An 18,045-nucleotide genomic window follows, 5' to 3' on the forward strand; every position below is an offset into this window, starting at 1 on the left:
GAATCCCAGATCAAACTTTTAAAAGGCCCCTCAAGGCTAGCAATGCCATGCTAATCGCTTGCCTTCAGATTCTGCCTGTGATATCTATAGATTTGGGTAAATTCCTCTCTTCTCCAGGTCTCTAGAATATCTTGAGATTCCTGCACCTGACAGGAGGTGACCTTCCTCATTTATCTGACAAGACTCCTGGGAACCCAAGAGTTTCCAAGCTCTGGAGGGATCAGACAGAAAGAAAAGATAAATGCTTCAATTCTACTTACAAGGATATAATTTACCAAGTTGTTATAAATCATAATTAACTTAAGGGGAAAGGTTTCCTTACATCTGAAAAACACAGATTAAAAGCCAGTAATATTTCAGATAAAAACCAAAAAATTACAACCATATTCATCAGTTCACTCAGCCTATGTAATCCTTTTGCTAACAGTTTATGAAACCATCAGGGTTTCCATTAGAATTGTTTAATTTCTACCCAATTCAGCAGTATAATCTGAAAGTTACCAAAAAGCTGTACTTGTCAAAAAGTCCTTTCTATGATTCGTCTTAAAGATGAAGCAGGGCTTCCCTAGTGGCGCAGTGGTTGAGAGTCCGCCTGCCGATGCAGGGGACACGGTTTCGTGCCCTGGTCTGGGAAGATCCCACATGCCGCGGAGTGGCTGGGCCCGTGAGCCATGGCCACTGAGCCTGCGCGTCTGGAGCCTGTGCTCCGCAACAGGAGAGGCTGCAACAGTGAGAGGCCCGAGTACCGCAAACAAGAAAAAAAAAAAAAAAAAAGATGAGTCAGTTTTGCAAAGCATCACAGTGAAATAATAACTGTCTATGAATGACAAAAGACATAAAGGTGACAGTTAAAGATCTGATTACAATGCAGTTGACAAAGAAGCTTAACTGAGTGCTATGACGTACGACATTTTAAGATAATAACTAGAACTATGACTGATAACAATACCAGGACACATCCAAATTTTAGGAACTTCATCTAATTTCTAGAACATTTATTTTAATAAGATTTATCCATACAATATAACGTAAAAAGGTTTATTACCACTCACCTGACAATGTTTCCAATGTAATTTAACATATGAAATAATTCAAATTAATTTAAAATTTCTCTCTGAGATACCTCAGGGGCCCATTGAAACATCCCAAAGTTAGTTAGAGGCTAAAAGAACTTCATTTAGAATTTGATCCTTGGGAAGTTTGTCAAAAATACCAAAAAGTTTTAAAACACCCGGTCAAATAGGATCATAAGTCACTATGAAACAATACTTATTATTTTAACAAAAGTAACAATAAAAGATTTGAGTCAAATACAGAAAGTTACAATAGATCACTAAAGATCACTTAAAAAGTGAAGAAAAAAAAAGTGAAGAAACTGGGCTTCCCTGGTGGCACAGTGGTTGAGAGTCCGCCTGCCGATGCAGGGGACATGGGTTCGTGCCCCGGTCCGGGAAGATCCCACATGCCGCAGACCGTGAGCCATGGCTGCTGAGCCTGCGCGTCCGGAGCCTGTACTCCGCAACGGGAGAGGCCGCAACAGTGAGCGGCCCGCATGCCGCAAAAAAAAAAAAAAAAAAGCGAAGAAACTTACAGTTTGTTATCAAAAGCAGCTCAATATTCCAGGAAAAACTCTTCTCTTGACAGAGAGAGAGTAAACCAAAATCCAGCCTTGTACCAGCTCACTTTTAATAACAAATTCATCTACTTATTTAAATGCAATCTAATCTTAGCCAGTTTTGAACATGCATAAAACTCTTCTCAAGGTTCCTTTCCCACAACCGTTCTGTCACTTCCTATATCCGTATAAGTTTGTCCTCCTCTCTTTCCCCCTCATTTAGAAATAACTAGCTTCAGGACAAAATTACTCTTTTCCCTTAACGAAAATATCTCCATTCTTCTCACCTTCTCTTACCGACAACATGTATCCTACTTTATTTACATACTGAAATGTTTCCCTTTTTATTTCTAGTAGTTTTTAATTGCACATATATTACAATTTTTAATCCTTAAAATGAAAACCAAGAAGCAAGCAATTATGAACTGTTTATCATACCAGTATTTCCTGACTGGCAAACTTAAGAACATATTCCATAACCTCTAAAAATATACATTTTTTTCACAGCATAATTTTTCTTCGATGTGGTAAAAGATGTGTATCTAATAAACCCAAACATCTTCAGTTTTTCTCTCATAAGAAGACAAAAGTAGGCAAACTCAGACTTGTCTAGCAGTCTGTGTCCAGTGTTTTATCTTATTAAAAAATGATCTAGACCTTCAATGAATTCTCATCATTTAACTTTCTCTTTCTAGGAGCATACTAAAAATCCCCTGGTTGTGTAAAATACACCCTAGGGAACAACTACAAGATGGAATAGAGCTCTCATTTCCCATTTTCCTTTTAGACAAAGGCTTATAGCTATAAGTTGGCCATTCCGTCAGACTTCTTCCCAAGGGACTTTCAGATGGCATTAAAGGCACCTCCCATGTTTAAAAGCAGACAAATGACTAAAGAACAACAACAAAGGAACCAACCCAAAATGTATCAAAACGAAGGCCAACTAAACAAACAGGAACCTTTCAAAACTCAAATGAGAACAAAAGAGAACGACTTCGCTGGGTTCCCTGGTCCCACTCAACCATGACTTCCACACCAACGGCGCCACAAATGCCTCCTAACAGGCTGGAAGGTTCACAACCTTCCCCAAAAGTGTGAAATCAAGGGGCGGGGGGGGGGGCACTTCCCCAAGTGGACAAGGTGTGGCAACTCTTCCTCAAAGAAGGTTCAAGCTACAGGAGACCACGTCCTTTTCAAGGAGAGAGACGGGAGTAAGATGGGGCTCCAGCCGCTGGGACAGCCCCTCACTCTCTCCCCAGGAGGCAGCACTCCCACAGGCAAGGGCTCCAAGCCCAACCCAGGGCACCCCTCCCTGCTCCGACAGTGTTAGGTGGGAGGTCGAGAGCAAGATGCACACCACAGGGGCACCGACGTGCCTCCTGGCTGGTTCAGCCAATTTTGTTACCAAAAATTCGGTCCTAGTCCTGATGCCAAATGAGAATAACAAGGACAAGGTTTTTTTTTTTTAAGGACAAGGTTTTGAGGATAAAGGAAAGACAAATTTATTGATTGCCAGCAGATAAGAAGGGTAGCAGATGTCCTGAAAACTACCATCCTGCCTTCTGGGGAGAAAGCAGGTGTATTTAAAGGAAAGTCTTGGGGCTAGGGTTAAGAGGAGCAAGCAAAAACGGCAAGAAGGCCCGCCCACGTTAATCAGGAACAATGAGTGCACAGTAACAAGAATGTAAGTTTTAGTTTCCAGGAACAGAGGGAGAAGACAGGAAACATTTCGCTTAGAAATCATAAGTTTTAGCCTTGTGGCCCTGTTACAGTTTGATGTTATTTATTAGCTTATTAAAAGACATTATTACCCTGTATGCTATTGACTTGTGAAATACTATTGTAAATGATAATTCCTGCAGTTAACCGGTGTTAAATAAATTACTGGCAAAGACAATCTCAGTCTCTGAGCATAATTTGCCCCCAACAATGAGAATTTTAAGGACTGCAGAGGGGGAGAAGCTAAAGGGAGAGGAGATAAGAAAGGGCTAGAGGAGAACCGTGATGCCCCTAAAGAGGTGGAAGGAAATGGGCTCCACAGCCCAAGTGGAGGGATGCGCCTAAGACAAGAGGGAAGGGAAGAAACTTAAGGACAAGAGGTAGAATGAGACATGAAGTTGACCGAGCTTGTCAGGGCCTAGATACATACTTGTTTATTTACCCAATTTACTGAGCCCAACTCCGTCCAGGTACTGGATTCCAGAAAAGCAGCAGCCGGGCCCGGGCACCCCATGTAACGCGAGCAGTCAGGGAAGGAGGCGAGTGGGAGCTGGGACCGAGGCAGGTGAAGCCGCCGCGGTCAAAGCTGAGTCACGTGGGTGCTAAATTAGCCCCGCGGATAATAAGCCCCTAGCAGCGCCCACAATCCACGCGCGCTTTGAGCGGCGCCGGAAGTGGCGTCACCGAGCCGGGCGTCCCTTTCAACTAATGGCCGCGCGGTCCGCCGTCCGACGGTAACCCGAGCAGCACCTGGGGAAAAAAGGCGGGAGGCCCATAAGGCGCGAGAAGAGACCACCCATCCACGTCATTACGCGACTTACCAGAGCAGCGTAGTCGGGGACCGGCGTCTCTTCCAGCTTCTCTTTCGCCGGTTAACCTAGCTCAGGGTCACCACGCCTTCAACCCAAGGACCGCCTCACGCCCGAAGCTGACCCCCGTAAAGATGGCGGATGGGCACGGAGGAAAAGCCGGAAGAAGGCGGGGTGGGAGGAGCCGGCAGGGGGCGTGTTCTGTCTGCAGAGAGGTTCGGAAGGGCGTGGCCAGCAGCCCCTACTGGGCTTTCCATCAAGGAGGCGCACACACCGCAGCCAGCCGCGTCCCTCCGTCGTCTCCTGGGGGCGGGTCACCACTGGCTCCGCCCCTGTCCGGAAAGCTCCCTCTTGGGAGGTATCACCTGAGTTTCCGAGATTTGACCGGCGTGGGGCCGCAGACCTCCAGTCCCGACGATGGAGAGCACCCAGGAGAAACCCGCGGAGTCTAGTTCCCCCGTCCCGGGGTCCGAAGAGCCTGCCGGCTTAGCCAGGGACCCCGAAGTGTTGCCTCCCAAGGAGTCGGAAGGCTGCGCCCGGCCCCTGGAGACGGCCCCCAAGAAAATCTGTGGATATTTAAGTAAGTTTGGCGGCAAAGGGCCCATCCGGGGCTGGAAATCCCGCTGGTTCTTCTACGACGAGAGGAAATGCCACCTGTATTATTCGCGGACCGCGCAGGATGCAAATCCCTTGGACAGTATCGACCTCTCCAGTGCAGTCTTTGACTGCAAGGCGGACGCCGAGGAGGGGACTTTCGAAATCAAGACTCCCAGCCGGATTATTACCTTGAAGGTAAATGGAGCAGTTTTTTTCCTTTTCAGCCGGGATGAGATCCCAGGGCACAGCAGGGCGCAGATGGGTGGTCACAGTAAACTTACGATAATCACCGACCCTGATCAGCCCAGTGAACCCTGGATGCCCAGGGTTTTGTACTTTCCAAAGCACATTCACACCCACTTCCTCACTGGGTTCCCACAACAAAAGCCGGGATGATGGACCCATATTACGGATCAAGAAACTGAGTCACAAAGAGATGAAGTGACTGGTCCGAGGTCACACAACTAAAAAGTGGTGTAGCCCACACTTGGAATCCCATAGCTTTTCTACCTCTCAGTACTGTGTCAAAACTTTTACTTTTAGGTGTGGCTAACAATGCTGTTCCCTTAACTTTCTTACTTGGGGCTGAAGTATAGTCAAGATGAGCTTTGCCATCCTCTTGAAGGCCCGGATCCTGAATTACTTTGCTTGATGTTGTGGCCAAGGGGAGTGAATGCTGAGAAAACTTTGGCAGAGATTGGGAGATAAATACTTAGGTTTCACTGATCAACCTAGGTTGTTCATTGATGCACGTCTAAACCTGTTTTCTCATCAGTAGGTTTTGTTTTATTATCATATTTAACTGAGAAAGCCTGAAGCAGTGCAAAGGCCATGTGCTTTGAAATCAGACAGGCTTGGATTCAAATTCTACATTAACTACTTACTAGCTGTGTAACTCTGGGCAAGTTAACCTCTTAGTACCTAGATAGTTTGTGAGATTTATAACAGGGTGTGTAACCACCTGGCACATCACAGGCACCTACAAGTTGCTGAATTAATCTCAGTGCCTAGAATACAGCCTGGCATCTAGTGGGTCCTCAATAATTATTTGTTGAATGAACACACATAGTGATAGAACCAAGGTCAGAAAGTTCATGTCATGTCAAGAGGAAGTGCCCTAGAACTTAACTGGAAAGACAGATGTGGGCTAAGAGTTCTGGAATTCACACTCAGCAGAGGAGAGTGTGCCAGAAGACTGCCACCTCCCTGACCCCCACCCTGTCTTCCCACACCTCCACCCCTACTTGCAGCCCACTGGGCATCTCTTGAGCCCCCTGGATATAGCCCACAGCTTTAGTTCCACTTTACTGTCTGGGCCAGGCTAGTGACCAGGCTGGGGGGTGGGGGGGGGATCAGCAAAAATAATGCAAATTAGGAATTCCAGGCCAGGAGGGCAGGCATTTTAGGGTTACTTGGCTTATGGGTCATGTGTCTGCTCCCACACATTGAATGCTGTCTACAGGGTCGCTAACACGTGCCTTTTACTATTCCATTGACCCGTGTGTGTGCCTGGCACTGTGCTAGGCGCTGGGGTGTGGCACAAAATCAGACCTGCCCCCTGGGGCTCAAACCACTTAAGGTCTTGTGAGAGACGGACAGGGAGACTGGCATGCGCAGTAAAATGTTCTGTAGGGACAGTATGATAAGTCTATACCAGAAAGGTGCTGTGACAGGAAGGGTCTGTTCCACTAAGTAGGTGGGGCTATCCAGAGAGGGCCTCATGGGTCAGAGTGGGGGTGGGGTGGGAAGGGGGCGACCACACCTTGACGCTTGAAAGAGAAAATCGGTTTTCTACAAGCAGACAAGAGGGAGAAGGATATTCCAGGCCAAGAGAGCCCATGAGTAAACATAGGAAAACATGGTACAGCCTGGAATGTCCAGGCAAATCCCAGGAGCCTGAGGTATAGAGGGGCCCACAAGATGGAGTGGAAGAGCAGAGGCCCGAGGGCAGGGCATTTGGCAGGCCAGGGAGCTTGGACTTTGTCTTATGGTCTGTGGGGAAATTGTCAGAGCCTTAAGCAAGGAAGCACTGTGAGTTGAAAAAATTGAGAAAGGTCAATCTGGCTTTTGGGTAGAGAACAAGTTAGGAGAAGGCAAGGCTGTGGTTCGGGAGTCCGTCAGGAAGTGGTCAGGAGAGAATGACGGCCGAGCTAGAGCTGTAGCAGTGGGGCGGGAAACAAATGGGGGCGGCTAAGGATGTGAGGGAGGGGTCAGGGGTGGCTTGTGTAACTGGCTGACTGCCTGGTTGGGGCAGTCACTGACAGCAAGGAACCCAGGATGAGGAAACCGCAGGATATACAGTTATATGTCCCCCTCAGTAGACTCCAAGAGGGGAGGGCCGTGTGTGTGGGCTCACCAGTGCCTTCCACAGTCCCTGACACGTATAGTACATGCTCAATATACACCTGTCCAATGAATTAATAAAATGGGTTGTTCGGGTATGGGCTGGAGCTTGTCAGCACAAGGTCATGGTGAAGCCCTGAGAGGGGCTGAGGTCTCTCGGGGAAAGTATATAGAAAGAAGAATGGTGGGCATCATTTTATCTGATATGATATCTCCATGACAGGCCGAGGGCCTCTTTCAGGGAGCCCCCAGCCTTGTGCACACCTCACCGTGGTCCTCTTGAGAAGGGGGCTTGCCCTGGTTGCCTGCTGACGTTCTCGCATGGCCTTGATTGTGGGCAGCTCTGTGAGGCTCACCATCCACTCCCAGCGCCTATCCAGCTTCTGCAGCCCAACCGATCCTAAGCTTTCTCCATGTAAGTCACAATCTCCCGGCCGTAAATTACAACAAATCTCTGGTCTAGAAGTGGGAGACCCGGGTTCTGGGACCAGCTCTGCCACCACCTGCCTGGACGGCCTCAAAGCCTTAGTTTCTCCATCTATGGAGGGGGCCGATCATTCCCGCCCTGCCTCCCCAGTGGAGGATCCGGCAACATAATGGATGTGAGAGTAGGTATGTGGACCATCCAGTGCTGGGAGACTAACGACCAGCATCAACCATACCTCATGTGGGCTGCCTGGAGGGCGCCACAATGTTGTGTGCATATGGCTTTCCAGTCCCCAATCACATCATCCCCAAAACAGGAGAGATTCTCCCTATTCCACAAAGTCAGCTAGGACACTGAGATGTCACACAGGGAGATAATGATGCTACTAGGGCCCCAGCCAGGTCAGAATTTCAAAGCTCTCTCCCTCTCTCTTAACACCTCCAAAATATTTTATCCGGTGAGCACATTTTGAGCACCTACTGCATGTCAGGAACTATGCTGTATACTTTACTTTCCTTACTGCATTTCACCCTCATAACCACCCTATGAAATGAGTGTTATCATCACCATAGGACAGATGAGAAAACTGAGGCCCAGAAAGGTTAAGGAACCTCTGAGTGGGAGATCAGAGCCCGATTATCTTCTGTTGCCAAGAAGCATGTGGTGTTTCAGAGGTGTCACCTGCAGTGACAATTTTTTTTTTTCTGGGAAGGAGAGAGTTGCCAAGCCTCCCATGACCTTCCTGCATCCCACACCCAGTGCCACCATGCGGGCACAGGGCCTTGCCAACTAACGCTTGTGCTTCTCAGGCCACCACCAAGCAAGCGATGCTATACTGGCTGCAGCAGCTGCAGATGAAGCGCTGGGAGTTCCACAACAGCCCGCCTGCACCTCCCGCCGTCCCTGACGCTGCCCTGGCTGGGAATGGGCCCGCCCTGCGCCTCGAGCTAGGTACCCAATGGGCTTGCCTCCTGCCCACACACCCAGGGCTCTTGGTGACCAAGCCTTTACCCTCCTTTTGGGAGTGAGTGGGAGGACCCCTCTGCTAAAGAAGCGGAGAGCCAGGGATGTGACTCAGGATGAGCTAGGGCAACAGTATAGCATCAAGGGCAAGAATATGGGCTCTGAGGCCAGGCTGGCTGGGCTCAGATCCTAATCCTGTGCAGTCTTAGGCAAGTTGCTTAACCTTTCTGAGCTTCAGTTTCCTTCCCTGTAAAATGAGGTTAATAAAGAATACCTACTCCTTAGGGTTATTATGAGGATTAAATGAATCCTTACACCTTAAAGGGTTGGAACAATGCCTGCACATTGTCAGAGCTCAGTAGATGTCAGTTACTATTATGATGATGACAATTACGGAAAGATCTCAAGAAATGAAACTTCCACAGAGTTGCTGTGAGGAAGGTTAATGAGAGAATGCAGTTGTTGTTGTTGCTTCTTACATAAATGCTTTTGTGCTGTGAGTTGAGTAGATCCGTGATCTTATCCCCAGTGTTGCCGTGGGCAGAAGCTTCACCCCCGCCAGGTGGCCCACGTGATCCCAAATACTAAAACATCCCAGCATGGAGGAGACCGGGAGCTCATACCCCCCTACCCCCATGCTGCAGCCAGCACTGTGACCAGCAGGTTTCACAGTTGAGACAGACCACCCACCAAGCTGCAGTGTGTCTAACATGCCTCACCCTCAGTTGACAGGGAAGCCCAATGGGCGAGGGCAGGACCTGTGGCCGGACACCTCCTAGACCCTGGTACCCGGACGCTTTACAGACTGAGCTCATCTGCCCTTACCCTTCTCCCCACTTTTCCTTCCCTGAGTAAATGGGCTTCATTTACCTAGTTGCCCCTTCCTGGATCTCAGATAGCCAGTCCAGTCACCTGGGCTGGCCATGTCTACCCTCTGGCCTACATGTCAGATCTAGGCCCTCGCTGCTATTGCCTTGGGTCAGGCCTCAACTCTTAGCTAGAAAACCACAGCAGTCTCCTCTCCAGTGTCCCCATGTCCCAGCCTGCCACCTCAGACCCAACCTCTTCACTGTAACCCGAGCCAGCTTTCTCAAATGAGCGCCTGAGCCCCACCCCGCTTCCGTGGCCGCCCTCCATGTCCCAGGCCCAGTCCCAGGTTTTTAGCACCAGACTCAGGCCTCATCCTTCCTCATCTCACCTCTGCCTGCTCCCCCAGTGCCCGCCTCTTGCTGTGCACTTCAGCAGCACCAGAGGCATCCCTGCCCCCTCTTCTCTGCCTGGTGAATTCCTGCTTACTCTCTATGGCCAAGCTCCACTGCCACCTCCTCCTTTTGCCAGTCTCCTCTTGGAAGCCTTCCGGGACTTTGCCTGCTAAACTGTCTGTGAGCCCTCAACACTTTTTGCAGATGGTTACATTGTGTTCTAATCACAGCGTCCTTGTCAGTCTCTGCCCCCTAGCCCTCAAGGGTGGGGGCCATGTCTTTGTCACCTGTGTCCCAAGTATCTGGTACCCTGCCATGCACATTGGATATTTGTTGAGTGAATGTGTGAGCGAATACATTGAATTTTATCATTAATGAGGAAAGGAATGTAAAGCCCTGAGCAAAATGCCGGGTACATAGTGAGTGTTCAGTGTGTGAGAACTGTCCTAATAATATGATTATTATATGTGTACCTGCACACTGTTACTGTCATAGTAAATGCTCCTTTTTATGGTTTATGATACTCATCTGTAATTTTCCCAGAGAACCCTCTGGGTGTTTTATGCTTGTAAGGACTTTCTTTGGGGAAGGATTTGTTTGCTTTTGCTTCTGCACTTCTACTCACCCTCCGCTCCCATCTGCGGGAGAGCCAACAGCCCTGGCTGTGCGGGAAACTGCAGCCTGAGCTGACACGGTTGCCGGATCCGCCTCAGTCTAGAAGCAACAAGAAACCCTCCCAAAGACAGAATTCCTGAGTGTCCGGAAATTAGAAGAACCAGGTTATCAGAAGAATGGCTTTGGTTCAGCACACTCAGCGGACCTCTTCTGGGCCAGCCCCTGCTGTGGGCATGGTTGTGCCACAATGACCAGGCGCCAGTCTCCTGAGGACGCTGCAGGGAGACACAGGAAGCTGTGGTGTAGGCTTCTCTTCTGAAGCCCTTCTCGCAGCAAGCCTTCACCCTCCTGGACCCAGGGCCCCTGTGAAACCTTCCCCAGAAAGACATTCCTGGAGCCCTGAGCAAGCTGGCAGGCCCTGGATTAGCTGTCTGGAGACGGCTGCCCCACCTCTCCAGTCTCCACCTTGTCTAGTCTTTCTAAGTGCAGTGACCGGACCCCAGCCCCAGCGTGAATGATTTTCCTTTTCTTTGTTCCCCAGAGCAAGAGGAGGCGGAGCTAGAGGAGTTCCTGTGTCCCGTGAAAACGCCCACTGGCCTTGTGGGCATGGCAGCTGCCTTGCAGCCGGTCCCTGCTATGCCCTTGGCCCTTCAGAATATCTCCCTCAAGCACCTGGGAACTGAAATACAGTAAGTGCGATGGAGCTGAGGGGCCTGCCAGGCTGCAGGCAGCACCTTCTTTGGAGCTTACAGTGATCCGGTGTGACTCCTCTGCAGGGAGGTGGACTTGGGTTGGGGGTTAGGGGCTTTATTTTCAATTCATTACATCATCACTTTAAAATACTACATTTGTTCTGATTTTTAAAGTAGTACACATTCTTTGTAGGAAGTTAGAAACATCTAGAAAGGTATAAATTTAAAATTACCCATAGTCCTTTCACCCAGACAAGCGTTCTTAGCATCACTTTCCTCACATTTTCTATATACATATATGCATAATTGAGATCATATTCAATGTAATGGAGTGGTGGCTTCACAAATGTCTACATATGTCAAATGCATCAAATTATTCACTTTTCACATGTGTAATTTACTGTATGTCGATTACATCTTAGCTTCTTTTTCATCTCATAATGTGTGATATATACAATTTATATTTCCCACCGGCAGGCTTTGTTTTAAATAGTTCATAAGAAGATAGCACTATGGCCTGAGCTTTGGGGCCAAACTGCTTGCATTTGTATCCTGGCTCCACCAGTCATGGGCTCTTCTGCCCTTGGCAAGTTGTTTGATTTCTCTCTGCTTCACTTAAATTATTCGTACATGTAAATACAACAGTATTTGCCTTACAAGATTAGTGTGTGTGTGTTTGGGGTGGGGCAGGGGGGTTATAAATGGGTTAATACATGTAAACTGCTTTAGAACTGTGCTTGGGGATCAGTAAGCACTTAAATATTATTCTGCTGCTACTATTGTGGCTCTAATTGAAGGGATGGAAGCTTTTGGGAATTCAGACTGTACCTAACGCTGATCCTGTTTGGGTGGTTATTTTCTGTGTGGACTTCAGACAAACTGGGACCTCTTAGAAAGCAGAATACATTGCTCCCTGAACTTATATTAGAGCCCCCGCCTCGTGTGACTCAAGCGAATCATTTCTCTCTGTCAGCCTCAGGGTTTGAATTTGCTTGGGTAACTAGCAGGGGAGTGATGCCGTTCTCAGGAGAGAAGCAGGTTTTAGGGAAAATATGATGAGTGTCCTTTAGGGTCTGCTGGCTAGAGATGGAACTACCCCACAGACATTTGGATGGAAAGGCCTAGAACTCAGGAGAGAGATCTGAGCCAGAGAGAGAGACTTGGCGGGTATGGGACCTGGTTGAGCCCCCCAGGGTGAGAGGACAAGGACGGCGCCCTGCAGGGGATCTTCCCATGGGAGGAGCTGGAGGGCACTGGTTACATGGGGAGCCTGCTGTGGGGACAGGGGATCTGAGAAGGCCAGCCACCCAGCCAGTGTGTGTCCAGGGTGTTCTCACCAAGATTAAGCCAGGTTCGTGCCTAATGATGGCCACCCAACAACAGAAGCAGAACCAAGAACCTGCAGAGACCAAGAAAGGAAGGAAGTTTCCGAGGATCAGTCAGTTATGTGTCATAAACCACAGAAAATGTGAGACGGTTTTCCAAGTGCCCTGGCTGCTGACAGCCCCGGAAAGACCAGGGTTGCCCTTTTCTCCTGCACCCCCTTTCCCTGGCGGGTCTTGGTGCTTGCTCTTGGGTCTGCCATGAGCCCAGGTCATACTCGAGGAAGGACACTGTGCTAGGTGCTTTACACTCTCAACAAGATGTCTGGACAAACCTGTGAAGTGGTATCTAATGGTTAAGTTCTCAGACCATGGATTAGACATCCAAGTCTATTGCTCAGCCCCACCATTTACTCGTTCTGTGGCTTTGGTTACCTATCCTTTCCAAATCAAAGTTCTCACTGTGCAGTGGAGGTTATAATAGTGCTTACTTCATTGGGCTGTTGTGAGGAGTAAAAGAGTTAAATGCATGTGGGTGAAGATTAGATGAGTTGAACTCCTAGGGTTTATCTTAGACCTGGCCCATGCAAGGCCCCAGTCATTGTTTGTTGTGGCTATGTTCCTCATCCCATTGCAGATGGGAAAATCCAGGCTCAGAGAGGATAAATGTCCTGCCCAAGGTTATCTATCCTTCCAGAACAAGTCCTTATGACCACTACTCCCATGCTGACCAGGCCTTTCAGACCTAGAGCTAAACCTACACAGAAGATGATCCATGAACTGCTCCAAGCAAAGTCAATACGTTTATGAAATGGAGATGCCTCTTCCAAGCACAGTAGTTTGGCTGGGTAATGGCCACCTGGGCTGTGACAGTAGTTAGTGAGCTGCCCATCCTCAGAGGAGACGTGTGCTAGGGCTTAGAATGATCTTTGTTGCCCTGAAATTGGGGTTTCTGTGCCTTCCCACACCCCAGGGGTGACTGCTTGTGAGGCCCTAGACATATTGGGGAGGCTGCAGCCCCTGGACAAGGGGAAGTATGGGCAACAGTGATGGTCACCCCACCCAGCCAGTGCCCCTGGCCATAGGGATGTGCCCCAGGGTCCTTGCCAAATCATGTGGCCTATGGTGTGTGAGATCCATGTAATGGGGCTCAGAAAGACGCAGCACAGAGTGATACTCAGTAAATAGTGCCTCTCATGGTCATCATTCATATTAATATGACCACCACCCTTTTATTTTTAGATGGGTAAAGTAAGAACTAAGAAGAGGAAATGACTAGCCCAAGGAGTCAGGGCTCCTTATTTAAGGTCAGGTGTTAGGAGTGCTGAGTTCTAATTTCTTCTCTGTTCTAAATTTAATTGATTAATTTTACCTTTCATCAGTCATCTGTACTCTCCATTGAAGTACAATCTCACTCGTTTCCTATTCGAGACCCAAGTATACCAAAAAACTGCATTTTGTTTTAAAAACAAGCTTAAGATCAAATGATAGTTCTTTGAAAAGATTAACAAAGTTGACAAACATTTATCTAGAAAGACCAGGAAAAGAAAGCAAACTCAAGTGACTAAAATCAGGAACAAGAGAGGGGACGTTACTACCAACCTTACAGAAATAAAAAGGTTTATAAGGGAATACCATGAATAATTCTACGCTAATAAATTAGATAACTTAGATGAAATGGACAAATTCCTAGAAAGACAAATTACTGAAACTGACTCAAGAAGAAATAGAAAATCTAAATAGACCTGTAGCAAGTAAAGAGATTGAATTAGTTATCAAAAAATTACACCCCACCCCACCAACACACACACATGCACACACACAAAAACCTAGGACCAGATAACTTCACTGGTGAAGTCTACCAAACATTAAAGAATAAATACCAATTCTTCACAAACTGTACTACCCCCCCCCCACAAAAAAAGAGGAAAGAGCATTTCCCAGTTCATTCTATAAGACCAATATTATCCTGATAACCAAAACCACACAAAGGTAATGTTTTGAACACCCAGAGCCTTCACCTAGACTCTCCTTATATTAATTTTGCCAGCAGGCTTCTTTTTCTAACTTCACAGAGGGCATGGACCTTCATGAATCTCAGCTTTATGTAAGAATTTCAGTTTTAACTTCATACTTTGCATGGGTCCAAAACCTTGTTTTCTTTCCTCCTTTGCAACCAAGGTCCTAGGTTTCTGGTATCAACAGTTTATTTCTGATCACAAGAAAAAATAAATGTAACTATGGGTGGTGATAGGTGTTAGCTAGACTTACTGTGGTGATCCTTTTGCAATAAGTATATGTATTAAATCAATATGTTGTACACTTGAAACTAATATAATGTTACATGTCAGTTATATCTCAATTTAAATAAAGCAGTTGATCCCTGGACAAACTCATGTCCTCGCCAACTTTCACAATAATAATGCTGCAAACAAACACTTCAAAATTCAGTGTCATATAATAATAAACATTCATTTCCTGCACATCTGGGTTCACGTGATACAGGCTAGGTTCACCTGGTCTTGGCTCCAAGCCGTTGGGAAGATCTAGGTTTCCTCCACATATTTCTCACGTTCCATGAACCAGCAGCTATGAGGCATGTTCCTCAAGAGGGCAAGCCCTACATGCAAGCACATTTTAAGCCTATATTTACATTATATCTGCCAACATCCCTTTGGCCAAAGCAAATCACATGGCTGTGCCCAAAATCAAAAGGAGGAGGGGGATGTACTCTGCTCCTGCGGAGGTGGAGGGGAAGGGGTAAATATTTGTTGAAAAGTAATTTAATCTATATATGCGTCTTCCTCTTTACTTCCCACTTGAGTTTCAACTCCTTTTTTGTGTTTTGTCCCTAGGGATTTTCCCTTCCTTTTCTGAGAATTCAGCTAAATACTTTTGAAATATGTTTTGCATTTATCTAGCATCTAGGTAGATGTTTGTGGAACAAGGGTTTTTCAGATATTTTGTCCACCATATTGCTAGACGTATACATCACATGGAGGGATGATAGCGCAAAGCCAGGACTCCATCGCAAGTCTACAGACTTTTTCAGCCTTTTGTTTTCTGGCCACGCTATTGCTGCCCTTTAGATAATTGACCTCCTCCTGCAGTGTTTTTCAAACTGTTGACCAGTAAGAAATACATCTTACTATATGGCTCAATACACATATATGTAATTCACAAAATTTTAATCCTTTCTAAGTGGGGCGCATTCTGATATTTTCTATTCCATTTTTTTTAAGTGCTGGTCGTGATACTAAACTGATTTTACAGTCTACCAATGGCTCACATCCTGCAGTTTGAAAAACACTGACCTAGTGAACTCTTTAGTCATTTTTTCTTCCTTGTTATTAGTTTTGGAATATGTCGACTTTTATACCTTTGCAAAGAGAAAACAAACTCAATTGAACTGCCTTTTCATCCAACTCATGAACTTCTCTGTGGCCTGTGGTGCCAGGCCAGCCTTTGGTGCTACCTAGTTCCTTCCTGCAAAACAAACATCTATTGAGTCTGTACGCTGGGCACATGTGACCCAGTGCCAGGTGCCAGTAGGCATGCAGGTAGGTTAGTGCTCAGTTCTTGAAGAAAAGACACCACTACTCAGTCTAGACAAGTACTTGGTCAAAGAGTGACCCATGCATGAAGTGCAGTAAGCTCCTTGGAGGCTGTGAGGTGATCAGTGAAGGCTACAGAGAGAACAGGTCTGAGCAGGGAAAGAAAGCAAGGGGAGCAAGAGGCCAGGAGGTGTTTGGAACTTTTCTCAGCAGAAGTAGGGAGCCACTGGTGATTTTTAAGCCAGGTGGTTATAAGACCAGGTGAAGGTTTTGGGAAAGTTAGTTTGGCAAATCCATTTCAGTGAATAAAGCAGACAAATGCCCCTGCCCTCATGGAGCTTACATTCTAGCAGTGGGATTGGAGGCAGAGGAGTCAAGCTTGTATTGTTTACAAGGAATACTGCGTATCAAAGGTGATCTGCATGATGAAAAATGGAAAGGAGAAGGGTAAGGGTGATGGGAGAGGCTCAGATGGGTTGCCTCCTGCAGGGTGCCTGCAGTCAGGCAGACTGATCAAGTCATGACTGGGGTGGAGATGCAGCCTGAGCGCCAGCAGTGGCAGCAGGAAGGGTAGTGGGCAAGATAGCAGGGCTGTCAGCCCCATGATCCTCTATTTTCCTTTCAGAAACACAATGTACAACATCCGGGGCAACAAGCAGACCCAAGGAACAGGCCACAGACCCTCAGGAGAAGATTCTTCACTGAGCGAGGAGCCTCAGAGGGAGGAGCAGCCCTCGCCTCCTGACCTCAGCGCCCCAGGTGAGCCTCTGCCTGGGTCTGAGCTGCCTTCAGAGACTAAGTGGGTGCCCTCTCTCCTCCCCGTAAACAAACATCCGTGCTTTTGTGTGTCAAAGATTCAACTCTCCAGGTCACTCCTCCTGGGCTTCCATGGGTCTGGTAGTAATGATTCATTCTTTCTTTCTTTCTCTCTTTCTCTCTTTCTTTCTTTCCTTCCTCCCTCCCTCCTTTCTTTCTTTCTTTCCTTTTTTTTTTTAACTTGTGGTAAAAATACATAACAAAATTTACCACTTTAACCAATTTTAAGTGTATAATTCAGTGACATTAGGTACATTCACGTTCTTGTGTAACCATCACTACCATCCATTTCCAGAACGCTTTTCATCTTCCCAAACTGAAACACCAAGCAATGATTCTTGAAGTAATAAGGGAAAATACCTGTTGCTTTTTCTTTCTTCCTTTTTTAAAAAAAATTTATAAAGAAAGGATATAAAAATGCTTTTCTGGGATGATTAAAATCAGATCTACCTGAAGAAGCAGAACAAATGACCTCAAGGTATTCATCCCCTCTGTGACATGGCACTTTATTTCTTTTACAAAATATTAGGACCCATCAGGGGTGTTTGACATCTTTGAAATTATCATAAATGCCCTTAAAACATGTTTTAACTATGTAGAAACAGTTGGGAGAAAACTGGCTAAGGCAGCACTGAGGGGTCTTATGGTAGAGAGGACCCCTGGGCTGTGTAGAAATTACTGTAGAAAAAGCACCGCTTTGGAGCAGTGCCTGATGAGGCCCCACAGATCACGATGAATAGCCCAAGAGAAGATCAGTACTGTATCTAATCAATAATAATAATAGAACTAGCACTTACATGTAGCAGGTACTTTGTGCCAGGGCTACTCTAAGCCTTTTTTTTTTTTTTTTTTTGGTAACAGTTTCATTCTGATATAATTCACATACCATACAATTCACTCCTTTGTAACATGTAATTCAGTGGCTTTCAGTATCTTCACAGAGTTGTGCAACCATCACCATAATCAAATTTAAAACACTTGTATTACCCCCAGAAGAAACCCCATACCCCTCAGCCATCAGTCCCAGTCTCCACCTCTGGGCAACCACTAATCTACTTTCTGCCTCTATAGATTTGCCTGCTCTGGACATTGCATATAAATGGAATCTACAATATGTAGTCTTCTGTGATTGGTGTCTTTTACTCAGCAGAATCTTTTCAAGTTTCATCCACATGCACGAAGCGCTTTACGTGCATTAACCTGTTTAGTCTTTACGACAACCTGAGCGGTAAATACTGTTCTCCTTATTTAATAACTGAGGGAACTGGGAACGGATGTGAGGAGTGACTCGCTCACAGCTGCACAGTGAGTAACAGAATAGGATTCAGACCAAACAGTCTGGCCCCATATTCCTGCCTGAAGCCTCTTTTC

The 18,045-nt window shown here is 46.7% G+C and overlaps 1 protein-coding gene across 2 annotated transcripts in view; it reads left to right on the forward strand.

Annotated features, from left to right (window-relative positions):
* Positions 1-4,493: 4,493 nt before the first annotated feature.
* The window catches only part of TBC1D2 (TBC1 domain family member 2), a 42,081-nt gene continuing 28,529 nt past the window's right edge, over positions 4,494-18,045 (forward strand). For both annotated transcript variants that reach the window (XM_082657480.1, XM_082657481.1), the window contains exons 1-4: positions 4,494-4,935; positions 8,320-8,461; positions 10,832-10,979; positions 16,484-16,617. In XM_082657480.1, the coding sequence (XP_082513606.1) occupies positions 4,561-4,935; positions 8,320-8,461; positions 10,832-10,979; positions 16,484-16,617 (799 nt within the window). In that variant the 5' untranslated portion in view covers positions 4,494-4,560. The remainder of the gene's footprint in view (positions 4,936-8,319; positions 8,462-10,831; positions 10,980-16,483; positions 16,618-18,045) is intronic.

This window comes from Grampus griseus (assembly GCF_964374135.1).
Source record: "Grampus griseus genome assembly, chromosome: 6".
Taxonomy (NCBI): domain Eukaryota; kingdom Metazoa; phylum Chordata; class Mammalia; order Artiodactyla; family Delphinidae; genus Grampus; species Grampus griseus.